The following is a 27,151-nucleotide window of genomic DNA, read 5'->3' as shown; positions in this document are numbered from 1 at the left end:
AATTTTTTAAAGATTTTTCCTATATATTCCTATGTAAAACTTTGATCGCCCATTGTGGCCCCACCCGACCCCCGGGGGTCATGATTTGAACAAACTTGAATCTACACTACCTGAGGATGCTTCCAGGTAAATATGACCAATCATGGCTTTGCTGTTCTTGAGAAGAAGATTTTTAAAGATTTTTCCTATATATTCCTATGTAAAACTTTGATCGCCCATTGTGGCCCCACCCGACCCCCGGGGGTCATGATTTGAACAAACTTGAATCTACACTATCTGAGGATGCTACCATATAAATATGACCAATCATGGCTTTGCTGTTCTTGAGAAGAAGATTTTTAAAGATTTTTCCTATATATTCCTATGTAAAACTTTGATCGCCCATTGTGGCCCCACCCGACCCCCGGGGGTCATGATTTGAACAAACTTGAATCTACACTACCTGAGGATGCTTCCACATAAGTTTCATATTTTCAAGCACTGTGGTTCTTGAGAAGAAGATTTTTTTTATGATGCCATTAATTTTTCACAAATTCTTAATTATCTCCCCTTGGAAGAAGGCGTGGCCCTTCATTTGAACAAACTTCAATCCCTTTTACCCAAGGATACTTTGTGGCAAGTTTGGTTGAAATTGGCCCAGTGGTTCTTGAGAAGAAGATGAAAATGTGAAAAGTTTACAACAACAACAACAACGACAACAACAACTACAACGACGACAGACAACGGACAAATTTTGATCAGAAAAGCTCACTTGAACCTTTGGCTCAGGTGAGCTAAAAAGTTCACATTCTCATGAACTACCATGGGATGAGTAAGAATATTTCCATTGTGACTTAATTGAAGTCAAAAAATAGTGCAAGCTTTATTTTTCAAAAATGATCATTGAATGACAAAAATATATGGCAAGTCATCAGAAAAATAATGTAAATACAAGATATTAATTTAATTTTTGAGAATTCATGAGGTACATGAACTACAATGCTTCACACCTGCATATTTATCATGAAGCGCTAAAACGCTTCATGAAATATGCCGGCATGAAGCGTCGTAGTGCATGTCCTCATGAAATCTCAAAAATTAAATTCATTTCTCAAAACTTTCTCCATTACTCCACTGCCGTTTTGTAAATTTCAAACTTTTTACTTTCAGTAGGATACATGATGACACAATTAGACTGGTTTCCATACAAAGTCTATACCACTAGTATTTACAAACAAAGGAACATAACTCTTACTTATGGATTGCATTATTTAATTAATTGCCCAAGGACAAATGCCTATTAAAAATTCACATCGACCTCTAAAATTCACCCCTAGAGGTCACGCAATGGGATTTGTCAGCCCCTGAAATTAAACAATTAATCTGAATATACAAATGGAACAAAAAAATATATATATATATGCATGTCCAAAGAAAAGAAATCTTACCTTCATCATAATAAAGCAACTTCATGGTCAGCATAGTGTCTTCTGGAATGGCATTCATTGTTTGTGTTAAAACAACAATTGTGCGAAGGAGGCGAATTGTTGCTTTCTTGATTTCACTGGCAGTATTTGCACTTGATATCTTTTGGTTGTTTCTAAACAAATATTGTTGTACTTTATACTTAGTTGTAAATTATCAAATACATGCATTGTAAATTATCAAATACATGTATTGTAAATTATCAAATACATGTATTGTAAATTATCAAATACATGTATTGCAAATTATCAAATACATGTATTGTAAATTATCAAATACATGTATTGTAAATTATCAAATAAATATTTGACAACAGTTATAACACAGACCATTTACCTTCTTTTATTCAAAACAACATACATTTCCTTTCAAAGTTGTACATATACTTGTACATCTACAACATTTCATTAAATTCACCTTAATACTAAACAGTCTTTACCAATTTTAAGTTGAAGAACTATTTTTGCCATTAATGTTCATATAGTCCCTCCATTTAAATGTTAAACTAAAACACATGAAATATTTTTGAATATTGTAGTAAACCTACAAACTGAAATACATGTAAATAGATTTTGTTTTCAGATGGCTAGTGGATCTTAAAAGGTAATTGCTGGCAGGCTAGAAGTTTGAAAAGCTCATCATTATGACTGAGGAAATGAGATGAAAATCATAGTAGTTACCCAGGTCTTGTACTGAAAACAGGGCTGAACATAAAAAGTACATACATTTGTTACCAAAGCCAGACATTTTCCATTCTGACATAAATTGAGTCATTCCACAAACCAAATAATATTACATGTACTTTAGCTTTTGCAGTTTGTCTTTTATCTCTAGTGTGGATTTCATTCCTTTTTTTTTCAACCCACAAAAAGAGAATCTAAATCTTGTTTATCAAAAGAATAAAAATGAGTTTGTTCCAAAAATTCAATACAAAAAATTCCAACTTTGCAGTTTTGTCTTTTCTTAATTTCATACTGTTGTTATGCCTCTCAAGCTTTTCAAACTGCTCAGATTTGTATTTCTAAAATCAACACATCAGAAGAGAATTCACTTAGTAACTTACCTGTAAATATCTACTCCTGTCTCATCTGCATAGCTGAACTTGAATGTGTATGATTCAATCAAGGTCTACAAAGCAGGTCAAAATTTAATACACAAACTTTAACTATTGATACATTTTATAGGTATATTGTTAACAATGAGAACAAAGTTACATTGCATCACCAAATGATTGATCCTACATAAGTGGAATTAAATATTCAAGAAAAATTGAAATGAAATTATACAAGAGGCCCAAGGGCCTTAACGGTCACCTGAGTATAATACAAGACTGTAAAGGGTCCATAAAAGTATACAAGAGGCCCAAGGGCCTTAACGGTCACCTGAGTATGATAAAACAATTTCAAGGATGCATAGAGTATAAAATGAACTGAAAGGTGAAGCTTTGTTGCCCAAAAGCAAGAAAAATAGGGTGATCATGATCAACAAAATAATTGGTCTTAATATTCATTAACAGTTCATAAATTAGATTCTAATCTGTTCCCCATTTATCACTATCACTATACAGTATATTAACAAATTATCAATGCTTCTGTACTATTTTAATCCTTTGTTGAAATCTCTTACATTGGCATCTCTTGGTCTTTGATGAATATTTAATAAGACAAGTTATTTTTGTCTCATTTTTATTTATCTACTACTTACAAGTCTATCTGATCATTAAAACTATGAAAGTACTTTTTGTATTATACAATAAAAGTTTTTGCAAAATTCTCTTATTCTATTTACCTTTCAAGTACATTATTTACAGTGATAAATTATCAAAAGTAAATGGTAAAGGGGAATAACTCCTCTCAGTAGAATACAAACTAATAGAGCCCTGGCCAGGACCAGAACACTTGACCAAATGGTCCAGATGTTCAAAAATCTGGTAAAAATTCCCTTCCTTATAAAAACTTTTACTCTGTTTGCCTCAGATATGCCCAGGTGCGGAGAAGATTTTTAAATAAATAATGCATTTTTACTACAGATTCACTATATTATCAATAGAGCCCCCCCCAACCCCCCAACCCCAAAACACCAGAGCTTCTGACCCTGGGACCATATGTTTGCTCATCATCACTTTGTTTATCTGCTTAACACTAAGGAGCAAACAGGATTATTTAATAGAATTAATGCATTTTCACTAAATTATCAAGAGCCCCACCCTCACACCAGCACATCTGACCCAGGGGTCATGAAATTCACTACTCTGGAAGAAGCACACTAGCTCATCATAACTATACACTTAGCTTCTTTGCTTTTTTAACCAGAAGAAGAAAAGAATATTTTCAAAGAAATTCTGCTTTTTCACTTTATAATCAATAGAAGCCCTCCCCCCCCCCCCCCTTCACCAGAACCCTTAAACCTGGGGTCATAAAATTCACAATTTTGGGAAGAGGCATCCTTGTGTATCATAACAATGTACTTTAGCCTGTTTAAGCAATACCCAGGGGCAGAGAAGATTTTCAAAGAAATAATTCACCTTCACTATAGGATCTATATAGCCCCGCCCTAGCACCAGAACTCCTGTCCCCAGGGCCATGAATTTCACAATTTTGGAAGAGGCATCCTTGCTTATCATAAAAATGTACTTAGTTTGTTTAAATAATACCCAGGTGCAGAGAAAAAGATTTTTAAAGAATTAAAACATTTTCACTTTATAATCAATTTAGAGCCCTGCCCTAACACCAGAACCCCTGATCCAGGGGCCACGAATTTCACAATTTTGAAAGAGGCATCCTTGATTATCATAACTATGTATTTAATATGTTTCAATAATACCCAGGAGTAGAGAAGAAGATTTTCAAAGGATTAATGCATTTTCACTATATAATCAATAGAGCCCCACCCTAACACCAGAACCCCGACCCAGGGGCCATGAAATTCACAATTTTGAAAGAGGCACTCTTGCTCATCATAACTATGTACTTAGTTACTGAATTTAATACCAAGGAGCAGAGAAGAAGATTTTCAAAGGATTAATGCATTTTCACTATATAATCAATAGAGCCCCGCCCTAACACAGAACCCCTGACCCAGGGGCCATGAATTTCACAATTTTGGAAGAAGCACTCTTGCTCATCCTAACTATGTACTTAGTTAGTTTATTTAATACCCAGGAGCAGAGAAGAAGATTTTCAATGAATTAATGCATTTTCACTATATAATCAATAGAGCCCCGCCCTAACACCAGAACCCCTGCCCCTGGGGTCATGAATTTCACAATTTTGAAAGAGGCACTCTTACTCATTATAGCTATATACTTAGTTAGTTTATTTAATACCCAGGAGCAGAGAAGATTTTCAATGAATTAATGCATTTTCACTATATAATCAATAGAGCCCCGCCCTAACACAGAACCCCTGACCCTGGGGCCATGAATTTCACAATTTTGGTAGAGGTACTCTTACTCATCATTACTATATACTTAGTTAGTTTATTTAATACCCAGGAGCAGAGAAGAAGATTTCTAAAGAACAAATGCATTTTCACTATATAATCAATAGAGCCCCGCCCTAATACCAGAACCCCTGCCCCTGGGGCCATGAATTTCACAATTTTGGAAGAGTCACTCTTACTCATCATAACTATATACTTAGTTAGTTTATTTAATACCCAGGAGCTGAGAAGAAGATTTTCAAAGAAATAATGCACTTTCACTATATGATCTATATAGCCCCGCCCTAGCACCAGAACCCCTGCCCCTGGGGCCATGAATTTCACAATTTTGGTAGAGGACTCAATGCTTATCACAATGATGCCAACAGTTTGACTGCTTGATGTCCAGGAGTAAAGAAGAAGATTTTTAAAGATTGCATTAATTTTGGTGGTTTTAGCCCCACCCCTCAGGCCCCAGGGGGGGCAGGGACCATGAAATTCACAATTTTTGTTCCCCTTCACCCATAGATGCTATATGCCAAATTTAGTTGAAATTGGTTGAGCAGTTTCAGAGAAGAAGCTGAAAATGTTCAAATGTTAACGCACATCGCATTACGCACGCCGACGGACAAAAACGGATAGCAATAGGTCACCTGAGTGACTCAGGTGACCTAAAAATTTGTAAAAAGCACTCCTGTTCATCATAACTATGCACTTTGTTTATCTGCTCAACACTCAGAAGAAGACAAGATTATTTAAAAGAATTACTGCTTTTTTACTATTTAATCAATAGAGCCCTGCCCTAACACCAGAACCCCTGACCCTGGGGCCATGAAATTCACAATTCTAGAAGAGTCACCTTTGGTCATCATAACTAAGTACTTAGTTAATTTGATCATAATTAATAACCAGGAGCAGACAAGAAGATTTTCAAAGAATTAATGCATTTTCACCATATAATCAATAGAGCCCCACCCTAACACAAGTACCCCTGACCCTGGGGCCATGAAATTCACAATTTTGGAAAAGGCAGTCTTGCTCATCATAACTATGTACTTAGTTAGTTTATTTAATACCCAGGAGCAGACAAGAAGATTTTCAAAGAAATAATGCATTTTCAATATATAATCAACAGAGCCCCGCCCTAACACCAGAACCCCTGACCCTGGGGCCATGAAATTCACAATTTTGGAAAAGGCAGTCTTGCTCATCATAACTATGTACTTAGTTAGTTTAATTAATACCCAAGAGCAGAGAAGAAGATTTTAAAAGAAATAATGCATTTTCACTATATAACCAATAGAGCCCCGCCCAAACACCAGAACCCCTGACCCTGGGGCCATGAAATTCACAATTTTAGAAGAGGCACTCTTGCTCTTCATAACTATGTACTTAGTTAGTTTATTTAATACCCAGGAGCAGAGAAGAAGATTTTCAAAGAAATAATGCACTTTCACTATATGATCTATATAGCCCCGCCCTAGCACCAGAACCCCTTACCCTGGGGCCATGAATTTCACAATTTTGGTAGAGGGATTAATGCTCATTACAATGATGCCAACAGTTTGACTGCTTGATGTCCAGGAGTAAAGAAGAAGATTTTTAAAGATTGCATTAATTTTGGTGGTTTTAGCCCCACCCCTCAGGCCCCAGGGGGGCAGGGACCATGAAATTCATAATTTTTGTTCCCCTTCACCCATAGATGCTATATGCCAAATTTAGTTGAAATTGGTTGAGCGGTTTCAGAGAAGAAGCTGAAAATGTTCAAATGTTAACGCACATCGCATGACGCACGCCGACGGACAAAAACGGATAGCAATAGGTCACCTGTGTGACTCAGGTGACCTAAAAACAAAATTAACTAAAAGATGGAGCAATGCTGCCCAAGAATTTTAAAAATCTGGTAAAAATACCCTTGCTTATTGTAACGTGTTAGACCCGAGTGATCTCCTAAGGATCATACTTGGTTTTCCCAAGTCTTACAGGGATGATAATGAATGCAAAATATACAAATACAATAAACACTTGCCTATTGTGTAAGGTATTCAATATATACAGATATGTTTTTGTCACTTGCCTAGTGATACAATTCAGTATGCACAGACTTGGTTACACAACATGGCTTCTTGCCACTCGTCACAGATTACAATAAGTCACCCTGACTCTCTGTGATTTTTTATTAACTTTGATAAAGTATAAAACATCTTCGTCCAGTCTCTTATCAACCATGACTCTACCAGTGACAAAAACTCATCTACTGTCAAACAGAACACCACAGTGTAAACATACTTAGTACAACTTTTGCTAAATTTATATAAATAATCTTTATGTCAATCTTTTATATTGCTTTCCAGGCAAGAATCAGCTGACTTTGAGAATGCTTTGCTCATTTAAACTAAACATTCATTTTTATTTTGTTTCTAAATATATAATATTCTTTCTTGTATTCTCATTCAATCTAATAACTAAATTAAATCATATACAAGGATTTCTTGATTAACAACATCTAGCAAAGGGGAGTAACTCTCAATTGCTTCACTTATTACATTTGTGTACTCTTTTTGCCTCCTAGATACCCAGGAGCAAAGGAAAGGCACATTAACTCATAATTTTATTTAATACATTTCCATTGATATTATTACATTTAGTTTGTTTGCTTAGTACTCAGAAGCAGAGGAGAAGATTTTCAAAGCATTAATGCATTTTTGCTAATTAATCAATAGATTCCCACCCAAGCACAAGAACCCCTGACCCTGGGGCCATGAAATTCACAATTTTGGAAGAGGCACCCTTTCTCATCAGAACTATAGTCTATGTACTTAGTTCATTTGCTAAATACCCAGGAGCAGAGAAGATTTTCAAAGAATTAATGCATTTTCACTATATAATCATTAGAGCCCCGCCCTTGCGCCAGAACCCGCCATGAAGTTTGTTTGCTTAATACCAAGGGGCAGAGGAGAAGATTTTCAAAGCATAAATTTATTTTCACTATATAATAAATAAGCCCCCCCCCTCCCCCCAAAAAAACCCAGACCCAAGGGTCATGAAATTCGCAATTTTGAAAGAGGCACTCTTCCTCATCATAACTATGTACTTTATTCATCAGCTTAATACCCAGGAGCAGAGAAGATTTTTTAAAGAATTAATGCATTTTCACTACATAATCATTTAGAGCCCTGCCCTAACACCGGCACCCTGAGCCAGGGGCCATGAAATTCACAATTTTGGAAGAGGCATTCCTTCTCATCATAACTATGTACTTAATTCATCGGCTTAATACCCAGGAGCAGAGGAAAAGATTTTCTAAGAATTAATGCATTTTCACTATATAATCATTAGAGCCCCGCCCTAGTGCCAGAACCCCTGACCCAGGGGCCATGAATTTCACAATTTTGGTAGAGGGCTCAATGCTTATTACAATCATGCCAACAGTTTGACTGCTTGATGTCCAGGAGTAAAGAAGAAGATTTTTAAAGATTGCATTAATTTTGATGGTTTTTGCCCCACCCCTCAGGCCCCAGGGGGGCAGGGACCATGAAATTCACAATTTTTGTTCCCCTTCACACATAGATGCCATATGCTAAAATTGGTTCAGTGGTTTCAGAGAAGAAGCTGAAAATATTCAAATGTTAACACACGACGGACGACGACGGACGAAAACGGATAGCAATAGGTCACCTGAGTGACTCATGTGATCTAAAAATGCAGAAATGTTGCTTCCACATTATTCCTCTCCTTTCCTCTCCTTTCACATGAAACAGCAACAGCATATATAAAGAAGTATAATTATCCCTCAGACTGAATTGTCACAATTTCATTGGTTCAAACAGGACACGAAACTGCCAGTTATATTTCTGTCTGGAATATGAGTACTTTTATCCAGCAATATGGATGACACCTAACCATGTTGATACAAGGAATCATTTATTGCAGTGTATGTGGTTCTCATATTATGAGTTGAGAAATAAATCACTTCTTAGGTTTGTTATTGCACTATCTATGGGAATATATCATGATGAAGGTTTCTCAATCTATTACACTTCTCTGCTTTAATTGTCATCTTTTAGATTGATCAACCAGATATATAGACAGTCAACAAAAAACCAAATAAGTAATATTATATATAGACTGCTTACATGAATATCTTTATCTTACCTCAGGATTTTCAGGATCACGGTAGAGCTGAAATGTAGACCCATATTATTTGATTAAAAAATTCATCCGTTAAATTGTCAAACATACAAAAGAACGTTCTTTTACTTCTCTCTGTATAGGGGGTGCTTTTAAGAATTCAGAAAATAAGTAATATTAATTATTACATACCCCTAAGATAAGAATTCTGAGCTGGAAAAAAAATTATGACACACTAAATCTACATACAATCTGCTAATAGTATTAAGTTCTTAAATCTATATTCTAAAAGTACTGAAAGTTAAAATTATGAGTTTACTGTTTAACAGTTGATGGCACTCAATCTTTTTGGAACCAAAATATTTTTTTTTCTTTTTTAAAGATTCCTCTCCTGAATTTTTCATATATCCCTTTGAAATGAACGTTCTACTATCTTATGCGAATTAATTTTAAAAAATCCCCTTTCTTACATATTTCTTATCCAAGGCATCAAAGCATCCTTTCATGTACTGTATGAATTTACATACTCCTGGACAGGCACTGTCATCTCTCAAAGTTTTCAAATGGAGGTCTAGAGATGAAATTTACAAATGCATCAATTCAATTCTAATTGTAATTGGAATAAAATAGTATTAAAATTTATACCAGTATTTTAGAAACAGTATCGATTTCATATCAATTAAATACTTAAGTCATTCAATTCCATGGTGCTAAAAACTGATGATTTATTTGTTTCAAGTGTACCAATCCTGAAGGTTAAAATTTCATGCTAAAGCCAGATACTTTGTTGCATGATCAGATAATCTTATTCAATATATGGTTTCAATTTCACAGAAAAATGATAAATTGTGAAAACCATTGTGCTAATTTCCCAATCTACAGCATCAAAACTGGTACCCAGCCATAAACATCTTACTATTTAAAATCAATATCTGTACTTGTTTTTATCAAATCCTGTTAGAAATTCATCTGTACCTTCAATAGAGCGATCTCCAAATGCATGCTCTGGGAATAACGCTCTAAGATAAGCAATGTTTGAAACTGCTACAGCCAACAATTTCTTCACAAATAGTATGGATTTCTGTTCTGTCACAGTTTCATTTGGAAAAATTCCTGTCAACTAAAACCAAAATAAATCATGGTTATGTGTATTTGTGAACAAGTGTAAACAATTTTGTTAAAAATATGATGAGTAACTGTCATTATAGCATGCCAAAACTTGCAACAACAGAACTTAAAACAAGTTAACCTTAATTCACATAATATCAAACCAAGACAGAGAAAGAAATGGCATTTCAAATTCAGCAGTTTTAAACAGGACATACACATTGAATAATCATTCATACTTATTGTAACTTCTGGGGTTTTTATAGTGATTATTTCCTCCTGCATGATGAATGATCTGTTCTTTCAAGAACAATGCAAGAGTAACGTATCTTAAAATGGGAAACATTTACAATGTTGCATACAGTGCCATTTACATAATCAATGTCATTTTATGAATAAAATCTTACATCTTTAGTTTTCTCTCTTTGGCACTGTGTAGTTGCCATTTCAGAGTGTCTGAAATAAAATTAAATAAAAATTTTAGCAATTAATATTTTAAAATGATTTTGTCAGGAAAATGTGGTAAGTTTTAGATGCCTCTTGCTTTGACTTTTACCTTAAGTTTGCAATGTATGTGTTATATGAGACAATAGCCATTCAATGGATATTTAAAAGGTCTGGCACAATCTCTTGATAAATCTATATATATAATATATTATATATATAAGCTTGCCTCAGCTATAAATAGTTTGATTCAGCTATTCAAAAACTAGCTTGATTTCAGTATTTTATCCATCGTTGCTAGCCAAGGGTTTCTGATCTGCTACTCTCCTCATAAACTCTTGGACTATGGTGCTATCAAAAGTCGGGATTGTTTACATTACTAGATCTTGAATCTTATCACATCAGGGGTGTGCAATTAACATCGCCCGACGCCAGGGGCTACCAATTTTAGAGGTCGGGTTATCATAAATCTATACTGCGTTAGCCCGTCGGGCTAGTAAATCTAAAACGAAAGTATACGTATATTTATGTCGACTGAATTGATGTACGAATTAACTTTGTTGTAAAATCATAATCTTCAATTCGTTTTAACCTATATGTATTGTCTGTTGCTATCTCCAGTCGTTTCAGTGACAATTATAGTCGATAAAAATAGGGAGAAGTACCTGACAATAACAAAGCGCAAATCATTACTTGTTTTTTTTTTTGTTTTTTTTTTAACCTAAATGTTTTTTTTACCTTTTTGTTATACATGTATTGTTTTCGGTAGTTAATGGGCTAGTGACTGGCAACCACAGGCTAGTAACTTTGTTACTGCCACTAGCCCGACGGGCTAGTAACTGATTTTTGTAATTGCACACCCCTGCACATACACATAGCTTGCATCTTCAACAAAAATAAAGAGCGTACAGTTGAACTTTGGTATCTTGAACACTGATATCTCGAATACCATGGATATACCGAAGTGATTTGGAGATCCCAACCACTTATTCTTTACATATTTTACCCTTGATATCTTGAATCTTAAGTCAATTTTAATTAAATATATCTCTTTTGCTGTCAAATATTTCAGAATAAAATCTTAATTTATCTATCAAAAAATTATTCAAGATTTATTATTAGCACTGTTTTTACTCCTTATCTTAGAAGTAATTATGTTTATTTAAAAATCAGTGCGTGCTCCTGATCGGCCGTATGTCCGAGAAATCGCCGATTTTTGTGGTTGTTTACTTAATATCTAAATTATTCTATAATATGTACTTTAAAATTTATTAAATATCCATTCCGATACACAAAAAGAACAGATTAAAATTTATTAAATATCCATTCCGATACACAAAAAGAACAGATTACATTAATCAGAAAACAAGCTTTTTACTGGGAAAAACGTAGTTTGAAAAACTTGCAGTGTTGTGTGTGCCGTTTTGGGTAAATAAACATGGTACTGAAGGAGTTGCCTATCCCGTTTGTATATAAGTCCCTGATATTACTTGCAAAAATTAACCAACTATAACATATTCCACATAAAGTCAAATGCACCTTGTCCGAACGAGTTTTAGAGCAAACAGACTCTTGGGGAACAAGAATATTGGGGTGAAAGGCATCAAGGGGGAACACATTTTAGGTTGAACGAACATACATTCAGAAGGACGGACGGATGGACACCCCCATCACTATACTCCCTCCCCCTTTTCATTTCCCCGCTTGCCATTCAAGCTTACTCAAGACATTTTGCTTGACTTGGAAAGGTTATAGTCGTTACACACCTTAAAAGAAGCTTTGGATAGCAGTACTGTTTATACCCTGTATGCACTTACTACTTCTTATTCACTAGATCTACTTCTTCAAGTCTGTGGTTTTCTTGTCAGCAGACGACCTCTACGCGATGTTGACCAAACAAATGTCACGTGATCCTCAGTTCTCTTTAAGCGCTTTAATGACGAAGATTTGTCATGCGCATGTCGTTGCTATCAACAACATAACTTACTTCCGGTTGCAACTGTATTTTTGAACAAAAAATTGACTGAAGCTGTGATTTTCATCCAACTTAAGTGAGTATTTCGAAGTTTTTGATTTGTTTTTTCATCATATATTGATATGATCCTAAGTGTTATTATTCCGCATATTACTGATTATATAAATACTTTATTTTAGAAATTCATAGACATGTGCCTAATTGTTGACATGTGATTAACTGTAATAATGACTTTTTAAGCCTTTTAATAAAAAAATTACTAGTTAAAATCTAATTTAAACATATTACTAAACGTATTTAAACTACTGTATTCTAGCTTCCAAACAATATCAGTAATATAAAGAATGATGTACATGGTGAAATATTTTGCTTTTTTCTCTTTCCTGTCACACACACATATACTTTATAAAGTTGAAAGAAAAGTTTAAATTTTAGAACGTAGGTTGCATAGACAATCAAGCATTTTGGTACTGTGTAAAGAAAGATTGCATTGATAGGTGCATGAATTTTTTTTTAAAGATTTTGTTGCTGTTAATACCACTGATATTTCATTTTTGTTAAACATTGTTTTGGCTAAGACATTGCTTGATTAAGTTCTGTCTCATGTTTGTCAGTTCAATTGTCTTCTTGAATACATCCCTCATTATGTCATGTTTGTTAGAATGAACAATGTTTGCAAGCATATAACAGGTCCAGCACAATACCCTGATAAAGGTATATAGCTTGATAAAGCTATATAGCTTTATCAAGGTATTACAAATACCTTGATCAAGGTATTTTATGTCATGAAAATACAAAAAAAAATCCTAAAAAAATAAATACTGAAAGTCGAGTTCTGAGTTGTTCTCAGTAAATTCACTCATGCATGTAAAGTACTTAAACACAAAGAAATCGGTATAAAAGCATGTCCTATGAGGAGACGTTCTTTTATGCTGTCTTTTTGATACCTGAGTACTTTTCATGCACAAGTGAACACACTGACCACAACTCATAATTCGACTTTTAAATTTAATTTTTTAGGAATTTTTTTTGTATTTTCATTACACAAAATACCTTGATCAAGGTATTTGTAATACCTTGATAAAGGTATATAGCTTTATCAAGCTATATACCTTTATCAGGATATTGTGCTGGACCTGTATAAAGCAATAATTTGCTTAACTTTAATTATAAAGAAAATGAATTTATCAAAAATGATTTGATACAGGGATTATTTTAGAGTACAATTTACTTATTTAGGTTGTACCCATATAAGTAATTTCTAACTTGTATCTCTTGATTTTTTCTTACATTAAGAGAATATTTCCAGTTATAATTTGGATCCCCGACTAGATAGATTGTCTTCTAACCTGAAAGTATATGCATTATCCATTAATATTTTAATTTCAGACTTTATAATGCCTACCAATCCAGATGAGCCCTACTACTGCTCACAGCAAATAAACATTCCACCATCATTACCTGATATTCTGAAACAGTTCACAAAAGCAGCGATTCGCACTCAACCAAAAGATGTGCTGGCATGGTCTGCTGCGTAAGTTATTTTAGAATTAAAAATATAAATCTGATACTCAAAGCCAGAGGTCAGAGAACTTTAATAATTCAATGGCAAATGATCATTCAGATACAGGATTTACAGAATAAAGAAAAATATGTTTACCTCAGTTTTGATGTACATATTAAAAATATCATGGACCACTTGAGACCACAAATAGCTTGACACACAGAAAAAATCTTAGCACAACTGATTTATATGTTTAGCTGGATATAAGTATGCATGATAACAATAAAGATGATGGGTATTGATGAGGCAGATACTTTGGTAAATTTTAACAAATTGAAACGAGTACTAGTAAAACCATCTTCTTCCCTTCCCAACTATTTGTGGATTAGAAGTGTGTTCACATGGTTACCTTTTTGAAAAATATGAATGAAGAGTTATTATTACACATTTTATAGCTATTTCAAAGACATGGCAAAAGGAGAGACACCCCCTGTGAAAGAGAGACTGGAAATGCCTGTGGCCACACAGAAAACTGATACAGGTCTCACCCCAGGTCTTTTGAGGGTGCTAAATAAGCAGGTATGACTCAATTCAGAAGAATAATATATATATAAAATAAAACATATAGTTATGATTTCCTCAATATCCTTTGTATTAATATTGTTTTTGATTATTAATATCTCAGCTTATTTGCAAATACATGAAATTCCAAATGCATTTGTCAGATTCATGTATCATTTTAATATGTTTGGCCATATAATTCAGACAAAAAAATATGAATTAAAGTTCATGTTGAGCACAACAAATTAATGCTTTTACTGACTGATCTGAATAAATTTCTCCTTTCCATCCCTCCTTATCATGATTTAATTCTAATTTGATTATTTAGGTGGAACATTTTTTCGTAGACTCCAAGGTTGGCCATTTGTATTCCTTTATCTCATATAAAATGTTTCTTCTTACCAAAATCAATCACAGAGAGAATTTGCAAGTGTTCACAGATTGTTTTCACTGATTAATGGTTGTGTATAACTCAAGAATATCCTGAAACGTACACGGAAACAATGTTTGAAACAACACAATTTCATTAAATGAAACAAGTGCTTGAAAAACTAACAATCACTGAATGACATAATATCAGCAAAGATGTTTATATATGGACTTTATTATCTTGTCAATGCAATTATGAGCATGCAATGCTATAAATCTGAAAGAAAAAAATATGAAACAGCATACACTGACATGATGTTATAAATTCAACCAATTTTCTCTCAAGCTGACATCATTTACAAACATATCATTGTACAAATAACTAGATAGTATATGGTAATGTTCCTGGTTTAACCAATTTTGTTGATTTACACAGCTTGGTCCAAAGAAGACAGTATCATTAAGCTTAATTGAGGAGAAGTGGGCTGATTTAGCCCTCCCCAAAGAACAGTTTGATGACCTGGTCAGGATAGGAAGTTTTGGAGGAGAGGTGGAGTGGAATAAATTTTTTGCCCTCTGTGCATCAGCACTGGGAGAGGTAAGAATGCTGACTGAGGGATGAGTTTGGTTTAGGAATTAAGTTTAATATCACCTACCTTTTGAAGATAGCTGAAAAATATATATATATAAATGTATAGAGTATGGGATAATGAAGGATGTGCCCTAGCCGGTCTATTACTTGAAGCTTTTTATGCCACAGTTCTCTACATTAAGTGCTGAATCAGATTTGAAGATTTTTTTTAACGATGAAAGGCATTTCACATATACATTTATTGAATATTTTGGTAATTCATGTTAAAATCACTTATAGTGTTTGATTCTTTTTTCAGATAATATGTTATAATTAAACTTCGATTAAAGGGTCTACAATCAAACATGTATATAGTGGAAATGTATAGAGCCATGGCCTGTTTATAACAAAGTTATATTTTGCCACTTGGTTTTTCAAATTTGTAAAATAGCTTTTGGAATATTGCATAAAACAATTATGGATATAACAAAGATTTTGTCAGTCCAAAGGGATTTCTTGTATACATGATTATACCCCCGATTCGAAGGAGAGGGGGTATACTGTTATACCCTTGTGTGTCTGTCTGTCTGTGTGCCCAACAAATTTTCGTCACAGTTTTCTCAGCAACTACTCATCGCAGATGCTTGAAATTTTAGAACACTCTTTGTTTAGACATTTCATATGGTGGAATTCAGTTTTGTACAAATCTGATGTCAACTTCTTGTTTTGCCATGTGTCTGTCTGTACCAAATTTTCATCACAGTTTTCTCAGCAACTGCTCATTGCAGGTGCTTGAAATTTTAACACACTCTTTGTTTAGACATGCCATATGGTGGGATTTATTTTTTACGAATCCGATGTCAACTTACTGTTTATTCATGCATCTGTCCATACCAAATTTCTGTCAAAGATTTCTCAGCAACTACTTTAGGCAGTTGCTTGAAATTTTAGCACACTCTTTGTTTAAGCATGTCATATGAGTGGGATTCATGGGAGCGTATATTCACATCAGAGCGGGGGTATTACTAGTGAGCATTGGCTCACAGACTTTGTTTATGATTTACAGTATTCATTAAAAAAAAATGTAAAAATAATTTTTTTTTTATTTTTTAGAACATTACAGATGCCATGAAGACAATCTGTGAGATATTAACAGCAGACCCTGAGGGTGGCCCCTCTAGAATTCCCTTCCCGTTATTTAAGGATCTTTACACCTACCTAGCTCAGATTGATGGAGAAATCACACAACAACAAATTAATGAAGTCTGTAATTACCTTAAATATCATGTGTAAGTATTATTTATGTATCGTACATTTCGGGTATATATTCCATGAATTAAAATCTAGATTTTGTATCATAGTGACACATCTCGGGGCTTAATATCCATTGCATGCAGGTCCAGTAAAATTACCCAATCCAAAAAGAAATTTCCAAAATTATTGTAAAAATTCCTAAATGACAAACAGATTGAATTTTTCAGTGCTTTTTAGGTCACCTGAGTCACTCAGGTGACCTATTGCTATCTGTTTTTGTCCGTCGTCGTCCGTCGTGCGTTAACATTTAAACATTTTCAGCTTCTTCTCTGAAACCACTCAACCAATTTCAACCAATTTTGGCAGATAGCATCTACGGGTGAAGGGGGACAAAAATTTTGAATTTCATGGACCCTGCCCCCCTGGGGCCTGAGGGGTGAGGCTAAAACCACCAAAATTGATGCAATCTTTAAAAATCTTCTTCTTTACTCCTGGACATCAAGCAGTCAAACTGTTGGCATGATTGTAATAAGCATTGAGCCCTCTACCAAAATTGTGAAATTCATGGCCCCAGGGTCAGGAGTTCTGGTGCTAGGGCGGGGCAATATATATCATATAGTGAAAGTGCACTATTTCTTTGAAAATCTTCTTCTCTGCTCCTGGGTATTAGATAAACTAACTAAGTACATAGTTATGTTTAGAAATACTTTCTCTTCCAAAATTGTGGATTTCATAGCCCCTGGGTCAGGGGTTCTGGTGTTAGGGCGGGGCCCTATTGATTATATAGTGAAAATGCAGTAATTCTTTGAAAATCTTCTTCTCTGCTCCTGGGTATGAAATAAACTAAGTACATAGTTATGATGAGCAAGAGTGCTTCTTAAAAAATTGTGAATTTCATGGCCCCTGGGTCAGGGGTTCTGGTGTTAGGGCGGGGCTCTATTGATTATATATAGTGAAAATGCATTAAATCTTTTAAAATCTTCTCCTCTGCTCCTGGGTATGAAATAAACTAACTAAGTACATAGTTATAATGAGCATGGCTGCCTCTTCCAAAATTGTGAATTTCATGGCCCCTAGGTCAGGGGGTCTGGTGTTAGGGCGGGGCTCTATTGATTATATAGTGAAAATGCATTATATCTTTGAAAATCTTCTTCTCTGCTCATGGGTATTAAATAAATTAACTAAGTGCATAGTTATGATGAGCATGCCTGCCTCTTTCAAAATTGTGAATTTCATGGCCCCTGGGTCAGGGGTTCTGGCGTAAGGGCTGAGTTCTATTGTTTACATAGTGAAAATGCATTAAATCTGAGAAAATCTTTTCTCTGCTCCTGGGTATGAAATAAACTAACTAAGTATATTGTTATGATGAGCATGGCTGCCTCTTTCAAAATCGTGAATTTCTTGGCCCCTGGGTCAGGGGTTCTGTTGAAGGGGGGGGGGGGCTCTATTGATTATATAGTGAAAATTCATAATTTCTTTCAAAATATTTTTTTCTACTCCTGGCTATAAAGCAAATAAACAAGTGCACAGTTATGATAAGCAAGGATGCTTTTACAAAATTTTTAAAACTTGTGGTCCCAGAGGTTCTGTTGTTTCTCTGAGGTGGGTGGGGTGGGGATGGGGGCTCTATTTGATTATATAGTGAAAATGTGTGAATTCTTTGAAAATTTTCAACTAATTGCATATTTATGATGATGAGGGTACCTCTTCCAAATTTGTAAATTTTCATGACCCAAGGTCATGGGTTCTGGTGTTAGGGTTAGGGTAGGGCTGTGTTAAATAGTGAAAATGCATTATTTCTTCGAAAATCTCCTCTGCTCCTGGGCGTATTGGAAGCAAACAGAGTAAAAGTTTTAAGAAGCAAGGGTATTTTTACCAGAATTTTGAACATCTGGACCATTTAGTCAAGTGTTCTGGTCCTGGCAATTTGTATTCTATTGAGTGAAGTTATTCCCCTTTGCCATTCACTTTTGATAATTAATCACTGTAGATAATGTATTTGAAAGGTTAATAGAATAAGAGAATTATGCAAGAACATTTATTGTATAATACAAAAAGTACTTTCATCATTTTAATTATCAGGTAGACTTGGAAATGATAGATGAATAAAAATGAAACAAAAATAACTTATCTTCTTAAATGTTCTTCAAAGGTCAAAAGAGGCCAATGTAAGAGGTAATAATATACATGTAGACATTTTGTTAAAAGTCTGCATGGTAATAGTGATAAATGGGGGACAGATAGAAAGATACAAGATCAATTATTTTGTTGATCTTAATTGTACTATTTTTCTTGCTATTGGGCAACAAAGCTTCATTTATCAGTTTATGGATCCCCTAAATTGTTGTACTCAGGTGACCGTTAAGGCCCTTGGGCCTCTTGTTATTAAATATCTTAAATTTTGGGATCATAATGGTTCATAAAAATGTAAATAGAGGATAAGCCTACAATCTAACTGTCTTTATTCCATAGTAAAATATAATAATAAATCATCAGTATTTCCAAATTTTGACAATTTGACATTTTTTTTAATTGAAAAGATACAGGACTTTGTACCAAAAAGGGTCAATTATGCCTTGCATCTCTATCAGATTCTTAGATTTTCCACGTATTGCTGACATGCAAATTCAGTTTTAAAAGTACATGTAATGTATTACATCTCATAAAAAATCTGGGAAAGCTATAGAATATTAACTCCATGCTCTATAAATGTTGATTCTTATAACGTTGATCATGTAAAAGAGCTGATAACATTCTCCAACACGATAGCATTGAAGTAGAACCATTTCTCAAAGTTCTTAATCACTTACTCAAATTTACAACCAATAGCAAGATCAGATGCAGGATGTGTGCAGCTTAAAGAGCAAAGCATCTGTATTCCAAGTTGCTGCACACTTGGTATCAAATGTTTGTATGAATTCTGCAGCGTGCCTTGATGTCAGATCAAGTTATCGTAATTTTCTACCTGATTTCATCCATTGATATTTATATATTTTAAAGCCATGGGGAATGAAAATCACTTCCCTATAAAAGTGAATTTATTATTAGCATGTTCCCTAAAAGCATGTTTTAATGTACAGCGAAACTTGTCTAATACGGATATTGTGTAATCCGAAATCTTGACTAATACGGTGTAAACTTTAAGCCCTATTCCAGTAAATTCAGTAGTTTTAAATGTTGTATAATCCTGAATGTTGTTTAATCCGGCCAATTTTTTTATTTTTTTTTTTTTTTATATAAAACCAGTAGTGTCCAGATTAGTCAAGTTTTACTGTATAAAGAATTCTGATTAATTAAGAGGAAGCAAAATTCAAAGTCCCTGTGACCTCCTTATTACTGAGTTTTCCTGTATTCTATTAATTTGAACTTTAGATTTATTTCTTTTTTAGGGACAAGCAGGATGGATATGTCCAACCTCGTAACTTCCTTGGAGCTGAATGTCCTAAGTTATCTAATCATTGAAACTCTTGTGATATCTAATTAATGAGTAACTTTATTCTTCAATCATTATTGATACTAAACCATTTGTTAAATGCATTCAAGTTCAAAGAAACAATCTTAAAAGTTCCAGTGTTCAGAAATTACAGACATGCAAATTGCATACACCATCTTGATTCCAATGCTGGTGGAAAGTTCTGTTTTGTCAAGGGGAAATGATTTAACTCTTTTATTTATAGAGTATATTTAAAGGGTTGTACATATGTTGTTGTATATGCAATAAAATTCAATCTTCTGTGCATGTTGTTCATTCTGCACTGTTCTTGCACTGTAAAATTACTCTCAAACCAAAAACTATTTTTACAATGATGTGCATTGATGTGGTAAAATTTTCAATTTGAATGAAACTTGAAAATAAACTATAAAATACCCAAGAGTAAAATCTCTGAAAGTAGCTCAATATACTTGCCTGTATATGCAAGTGCTATAAAGTGCATTATTATACCTCTATTGATTTTTCCCTATATAAAATTAGATCATAGATGTGAATAATTCCCAAGAAATTGCTATGAATGGACTAATCCCATTTTGCCATGTGTTAGTCAAGTGAGTTAATCCCTGCTTTGAAAGCTGAATCCCAGAATCATATTTACAATAAAAATGCATAAATTCCTTAAAAAATCTTATCTCCTCCTGTATACTAAGTGCATGGTTATGATGAGCAAGGGTGCCTCTTCCATATTGTAAAATTCATGACCTCTTGATTGCGGGTTCCGATGTTAGGGTGGGACTCTATTGATGCATTAATTCTCTGCTCCTGGGGCCCGTTTTACAAAAGAACTTACGACTAAGACCAAAAACTTAAATTGATTGTAAAATTTTGCAAAATAAATGATATTGTTTAAAATTGCTAGCGTAAAAATATCTTACTACCAATCTAATTAAAATTAGATCTTCCATTCGCTCCCCGATTTTTTTATATGTCGCGAGGAAGCGACATATAAAAAAATTGGGGAGCAAATGGAAGATCTAATTTTAATTAGATTGATCTTACTACATTCCTTTTAAAAAGATTAAAATCATTTTTAATATAATGTAAGTTAAAAAGTTACAAGCAGAATTAAATTTGGTCTTAGTCGTAAGTTCTTTTGTAAAACGGGCCCCAGGGTATTAAGCAGGCAAACTAAGTGTATGGCTATGATGAGCAAGGATGGGATGCCCTTACCTAACTTGTGAAAACCATGAACCCTAGGTCAGGGGTCCTGGTGCTAGAGCGGGGCTCTACGAGTTCTTTTTTAGTATCAGAGAGTGTGAATTTTTTATAAAAGGCTAGTTTTAGGTTATATTTTGGATTTTTCAGTTATAATAATACTTTGTGAATGTGTCATAGAAAAATATTTTATTTTTAAACAAAGTCAAAGAACCCTTGGGGTACGGAACAAGCGAAGGGGGGGTCCCGTCCCCAAGCACCTGTGGTCATGTGTACAGTAGATATAACCTTTGCTTATTAGGCATGAAACTCCATACTTCAGGACTGTAGAACGTGGGGGGGGGGGGGGGGGAGAGACCCCACTCACCACCACCACTTTTTTCGTATGTTTTTTTAATAGTATTTTGCCATTGTAAATTTTATTTAGCTGGTGGTTGGCCCCCAACTTTTGTTGCTGCAAGGTCAAGCGCTGGCAAATTCCAGGATTTGAAGAGTAAAAAGGGTTGCCTTTTGGGGGCTTGTCAGATTATTTTGGGATGTTGCCCCCACGCCTAACCTACACACACACATTATTTTGGGACAGTTAAGGTTTTTTTTTTCCTTCTCAGATTTTTGGGAGAGGCTCCCCCTTTTTTGAAACCGTTGCTACAGGCCTGGGTTTGACTACAAACAGCTACACTGAAGTAAATAAAAGTAGAGATCTACAATTTTCTTCACCAACAATTACTCTGTTGAACAAGTTCTGTCAGTTTCATAGGTGCTTGCAGGAACAGCCCCCCCCCCCCCCCGTGTTCCGTACCCTAAGGGCTCTTTGACTTTTTTAAATAATTTTTTCTTTATATGACACATATTCACAAAGTATTACAACTGAAAAATCCAAAAAGCCTTTTATCAAAAATTCACACTCTGACACTAAAAGAGAACGTCTATATTTTGGATTTTTCAGTCTCAAGGCACCTGTGGTCAATTTCAGCTGGAAAGGTCCATGTATATCGGTCATAGAATTTAAAATCATTTTCTAACCAGCATTAAAGATAAATTCAGGATCAGTCGTTTTACGGCATACCCGGTATAACAATAAAACGTGGGAGCTAATTTTAATTAGACTGATTTAGGATTTACCACATGTAATTTGATTACGGTAGAAATATAAGCGAGAGTGTAACTGTGTAGCAGCTAATCAAGCGTACATATATGGATAACCCAAATTTTATCATTATTATACCCCGTAATCGAAGATTCGGGGACATATAGATTTTACTCTGTCCGTCCGTCTGTCTTTTTGTCCGCAAAATACTTCAACCTTGCCCATAACTTTTAATTGGTTGGAGAAATAGTTACATATTTCACAGGTGTAGTTCCTTGTGACCAGACCTTTCTTTGAGTACCAACGTATTTGACTTCTTGACCTTGACTTTGGAGTTTGTCCCAATTTTGCCAAATTCAATTTTAACTTCAGCCATCAATTTTGAACGGTTGTTGCTAGGGCTTTCATATTTCACATGTGTATTTCTTGTGAAAGACCTTTTTAATGGTACCAACAATGTTGACCTTTGACCTTGACCTTTGATTTTACTTACTTTTTAAAACAACTTTAACCTTGGCCATAACTTTTGAATTGTTAGTGCTAGGGCTTTCGTATTTCACATGTGTATTCCTTGTGACAAGTCCTTCCTTTGAGTACAAACATTTATGACCCTTTGACCTTGACCTTGGAGCTTGAAGTTTAACCTACTTTCTAAAAAACTTAACCTTGGCAATAACTTTTGAACAGTTCGTGCTAGTGCTTTTATATTTCACATATTTTCCTTTATGACAAGACTTTCCCTTTGGTTCCAACAATTTTGACCTTGACCATGGAAATTGACCTACTTCTGAAAAACTTTAACCTTAGCCATAACTTTGAAACGGTTAGTGCTAAGGCTCTCATATTTACATATGTATTTCTTGTCAGAAAACCTTCCTTTGGGTCACTTCAATCTTGGCCCTTTGATCTTGACCTTGGAGTATGACCTCTTTCTGAAAATCTTTAACCTTGGCCATAACTTTTGAACAGTTGGAGCTAGGGATATCATATACCCCCCCCCCCCCCATTTGAAAGACGTTGCAACGGGCCTGCATTCGTAACATAACGATGTATAGGGAGAAAAGTTTTCGTACAAAATCTTTTCAACATCAGAAAGGCCACATTAGTCATACTGATTGATACTGAAGCATCCCCATGTTGTGTGGATTCAAGTTCAGTTACATTATAACCTCTTTAGGCTAATATGGGACCACATGTACAATACGAAATGAATTTCTGGATGGAATAAGAGGATAAGGAATCTTTTAGAATTCTTCTGAAGAAAAACAGCTGGACTTAGGTGATTCAAGTGAACGCTGTGGCTCATACGCCTATTGTTTTGGGTTGGCAAGGACCCTCCCCTTCCCCCCAGAAAAAATTACTTGATCCGCCCTTGTTCTCCACTAAGGTTACAAAGCCGAGGTCATTTAATTAAAACTAAGATGCAAATGTACGTTTAGAATTATTTTTGAAGAAAAACAAAATTGCTATATCTAATAAAAAGTATTAATTGAGTTCATTTTTTCGTATAGTTTCTGTTGATTTTTGACTGTTACATCAAAGGTCAATACATGTATCTTCTTTTGTCCGGAAATTTGTATTTTGATCTTGGAACAACATAATTGTGCAGAAAAAACATAAACAAAGTTGAAACAAATAAAACAAACATACATTGAATCAAAACATCCTACTGTTATTGTAAATGGAATTAATACCATATAGGTCATTCACAGGTATTCCGTATTTTTGATACTCAGTAGCGTAAACTTAGCAACTTTTCAGAGAATCAAAATCGCATTGCATAACATTTCAATTCTGTTATCTTATTTTATAATTTTCACTTCTGCATTTTTTTCTATTATTTAAACATCTTTATTTGTTGGACTATCTTTTCTTCTTTCATTAAAATATTTATTATGCATTCCTCCATCTTGATTTCAATCCAAGATCGCACGGATATCAGTTTTTATAAAAATGTTTAAGATTTCACTAATTCAGCATTTTTTTTCTTTTCCTTTCAACATATTATCTTGAATTTGGGACTAACTACTGAAATTTATCTTTATTTATTTGGACTATCTTTCCTTCCTTCATCCTTCCTCCGTCTTGATTTCGTTCCAAGATCGCGCCTTCGTCAGATATTAAAGATGTTGAAGATTTTTTTCTAATTTAACACAGGTCCTAATAATTTTGTCAGTATATATACTGTACAATAGGAAATGAAGCTAACTTTGAGATGGAACGTGCTGTTCCACTGTGAAAGTCCTAAACTTAACTCTGCTTCAAATGACTTAGCTTGTATCTTTAATTAAGTTGACAGAGAGTAAGCTATAATAGCTCCTGGTGACCTTTTCTTTCTTTCTTTCTTTCTTTTTTTTTTTTTTTAAATTTTATTTTTGGCTTGTCAACTGAGAAAATTTTGTAAGGTTGTGCCTTCCCAAACTAAATTTGATAGGTTGTGCCCCCCCCCCCCCCCCCCACTGAAATTGTTTCTAGCGGGCATGATTATAAGCATTTTTAAAATTTCTTCTTTATTTTTTCTCTTTCATCTTTTTTTTTTTCATGATCTGATTTTGATCCTAAATTTTACGAAAGGTTTTAAGTACAGTTTGTTTGTTTGTTTCAGTGGTTTTTTTTTTTCTTGTAGTGTTCTAATTAAAAAAAAAAGTATTGTCATGTTGTAAATTTTGAATTTACCGGGATTTAAATGCAATATTAAATAATTAAAATATTAAATTTTGAATAACAGAAATGTACTCAAAAGTTTTGAATTTACCGGGTGGCAGTAAATACAAAATTTACAACATGACAGTATACTCATTAAAAAGTGCCCTCACATTCTTGGGGTTTAAACAAACGTGTTGGCTGAAAACCTTTGAGCTATCATATAGCAATTGTTTGAGTTTTATGTATCCTTAACAATAGTAATCAGTACAGTGAGAAGACTACCTTTGCTTGGCGTTAAGGGTACTTTTGATTTTTTTTCCCCCGTCAGTTTCTAGATGGAACGTGGTGTTCCACTGTGAAAGTTTAGTTAATTCTGCTTCATATGTTTAAGTTGACAGAGAGTAAGCTATATTTCAGAAGAAACTCTTCGTGAAATTTTGTCTTAAACGCAGCTCTTTATAAACTGCACGGGCTTCCTGAGTAGATGCTATGTACAGTGTAGTTTGACTTTCTTTCATACAATCCATTGTTCGGTGTTTAAACACATGATGACACCTTTTTAATCCAATACTAATCAGATACTTACTCTCTTCCAATGTGTAGAAAAATATGACAGATCTGTCCATCAAATTTATGAGTTTGACTAACCAAGAAACATTCTGAATATTCATTTTTAATCAATTTGAATCCAACTTACTTAATTAATTTTATCCCTGTATGTATCTTATCTATATAAGAGTATTAAAATGATGTACAATCATATAAATGAGCTATCAGTTTCCCCACCTTCCATGACGTTGTACAATCATAAGGGGCATTTGATTTGAGTTACTGCACTTAGTGTGCTAACCATTTCTACCATCACTTGAAGAAGACTAAATTTTTGGACTCATGAAGACTGTCATCTTCGCTAGCCAAGAGTTTCCGATCCGAAATCTACTCTACAACATTGTAGATTTCGGATCAGAAACCCTTGGCTAGCGAAGATGGAAGACTGTTGGTCAGCTCATCTATTCTAGAACCCTCTATAAAGCAGGACTCAGGAGAAAGCAAACAAATGACCGGGATATCATTCATCTTTAGTTTTCCTGAGTCAAAGGCTCAAGTGAGATGTCTGCATGATCAGTGGCGTATATTCCTATCTGCTAATGTGTAGGCTAGTGAGAAGTCATAGATTTAACCTGAGGCGCAAAGTGTGGGTAGGCAAGGAGAAGCCCCCCCCCCTCTCGATAGGGATTGGAAGGGGGGGGGGGTCGGTGGGAGCTTTTTCGCGAAGACATCTACGATTGTCATCTACAATTTCACAAGTGAAAATAATATTGGACTTACATCTGTTAATATAAGGAAACTACTCAAAACTAGTTACGACTTCAAAACAACTCGACAGAGTGTGAGGCGATTCCTTATTCGCTATGCATGATCGGGTTGTGCTTGACTAACTTTTTTTCCATATTAAATGCAGCATCGTAATATTTTCGTGTACAATTTATGATAAATTAAAGAGAATTAAATACTTCATCGTTTATTTCTATAGCTTTTATCTACCATATTCTTGTCTCTATGAACGTTCTCGGAAACTAAGACATATTGAAAAATGTATTTATTTAGGATTCTGTGCTATTTTCCAAAACCAAGCCCTTAAAATTATTTTTTATTCATGAAATTAAAAAAAAAATTACGAACTAAATTATTAAATTGAAAGCGGACATGTTAAAATGTAAACGCCTCTCAATCACTAGAAAAAATAAATAAAAGCGATGTAAATATAAATAATATGTGTTGGTTTACACTCTTCTGACCAACTCAAGATGTTATCGCCCATATAACATACTGTCAAAAAGTTCGATCGCCACATTTTCCTATGGAATTTTCAGTTAAACACACGTAATCAAAAAAAAAAAAAAAGAAGAAAAAAAAAAATCTGGATATATGTCAGAATTAATTTTTATGTAAAGCATTTTCCCATTTCA

At 34.3% G+C, this 27,151-nt stretch overlaps 2 protein-coding genes across 2 annotated transcripts in view; one reads left to right on the top strand and one right to left on the bottom strand.

Annotated features, from left to right (window-relative positions):
• Nucleotides 1-12,410, bottom strand: part of LOC133184020 (HORMA domain-containing protein 1-like) — a 28,338-nt gene extending 15,928 nt beyond the window's left edge. The window contains exons 1-8 of the mRNA XM_061318895.1: nt 12,369-12,410; nt 10,530-10,578; nt 9,991-10,135; nt 9,486-9,586; nt 9,208-9,228; nt 9,040-9,066; nt 2,528-2,592; nt 1,428-1,579 (exon numbers count right to left, since the gene is read on the bottom strand). Coding sequence (XP_061174879.1) covers nt 1,428-1,579; nt 2,528-2,592; nt 9,040-9,066; nt 9,208-9,228; nt 9,486-9,586; nt 9,991-10,135; nt 10,530-10,568 — 550 coding nt within the window. The 5' untranslated portion in view covers nt 10,569-10,578; nt 12,369-12,410. The remainder of the gene's footprint in view (nt 1-1,427; nt 1,580-2,527; nt 2,593-9,039; nt 9,067-9,207; nt 9,229-9,485; nt 9,587-9,990; nt 10,136-10,529; nt 10,579-12,368) is intronic.
• Nucleotides 12,411-12,514: 104 nt separating this feature from the next.
• On the top strand, nt 12,515-20,533 carry LOC133184009 (ropporin-1-like protein). The gene is made up of 6 exons (XM_061318885.1): nt 12,515-12,617; nt 13,931-14,075; nt 14,501-14,624; nt 15,412-15,573; nt 16,660-16,835; nt 20,190-20,533. The coding sequence occupies exons 2-6, from the start codon at nt 13,939-13,941 to the stop codon at nt 20,260-20,262; spliced, it is 672 nt and encodes a 223-aa protein (XP_061174869.1). The 5' UTR covers nt 12,515-12,617; nt 13,931-13,938; the 3' UTR covers nt 20,263-20,533.
• Nucleotides 20,534-27,151: the final 6,618 nt, after the last annotated feature.

Source organism: Saccostrea echinata, unplaced genomic scaffold, assembly GCF_033153115.1.
Source record: "Saccostrea echinata isolate AGI-Se365-2 ecotype Australia unplaced genomic scaffold, CSIRO_AGI_Sech_v1 ptg000001l, whole genome shotgun sequence".
Classification (NCBI taxonomy): Eukaryota; Metazoa; Mollusca; class Bivalvia; order Ostreida; family Ostreidae; genus Saccostrea; species Saccostrea echinata.
The sequence above is the reverse complement of the archived record's forward strand: the minus strand, read 5'-3'. Positions and strand labels throughout refer to the sequence as shown.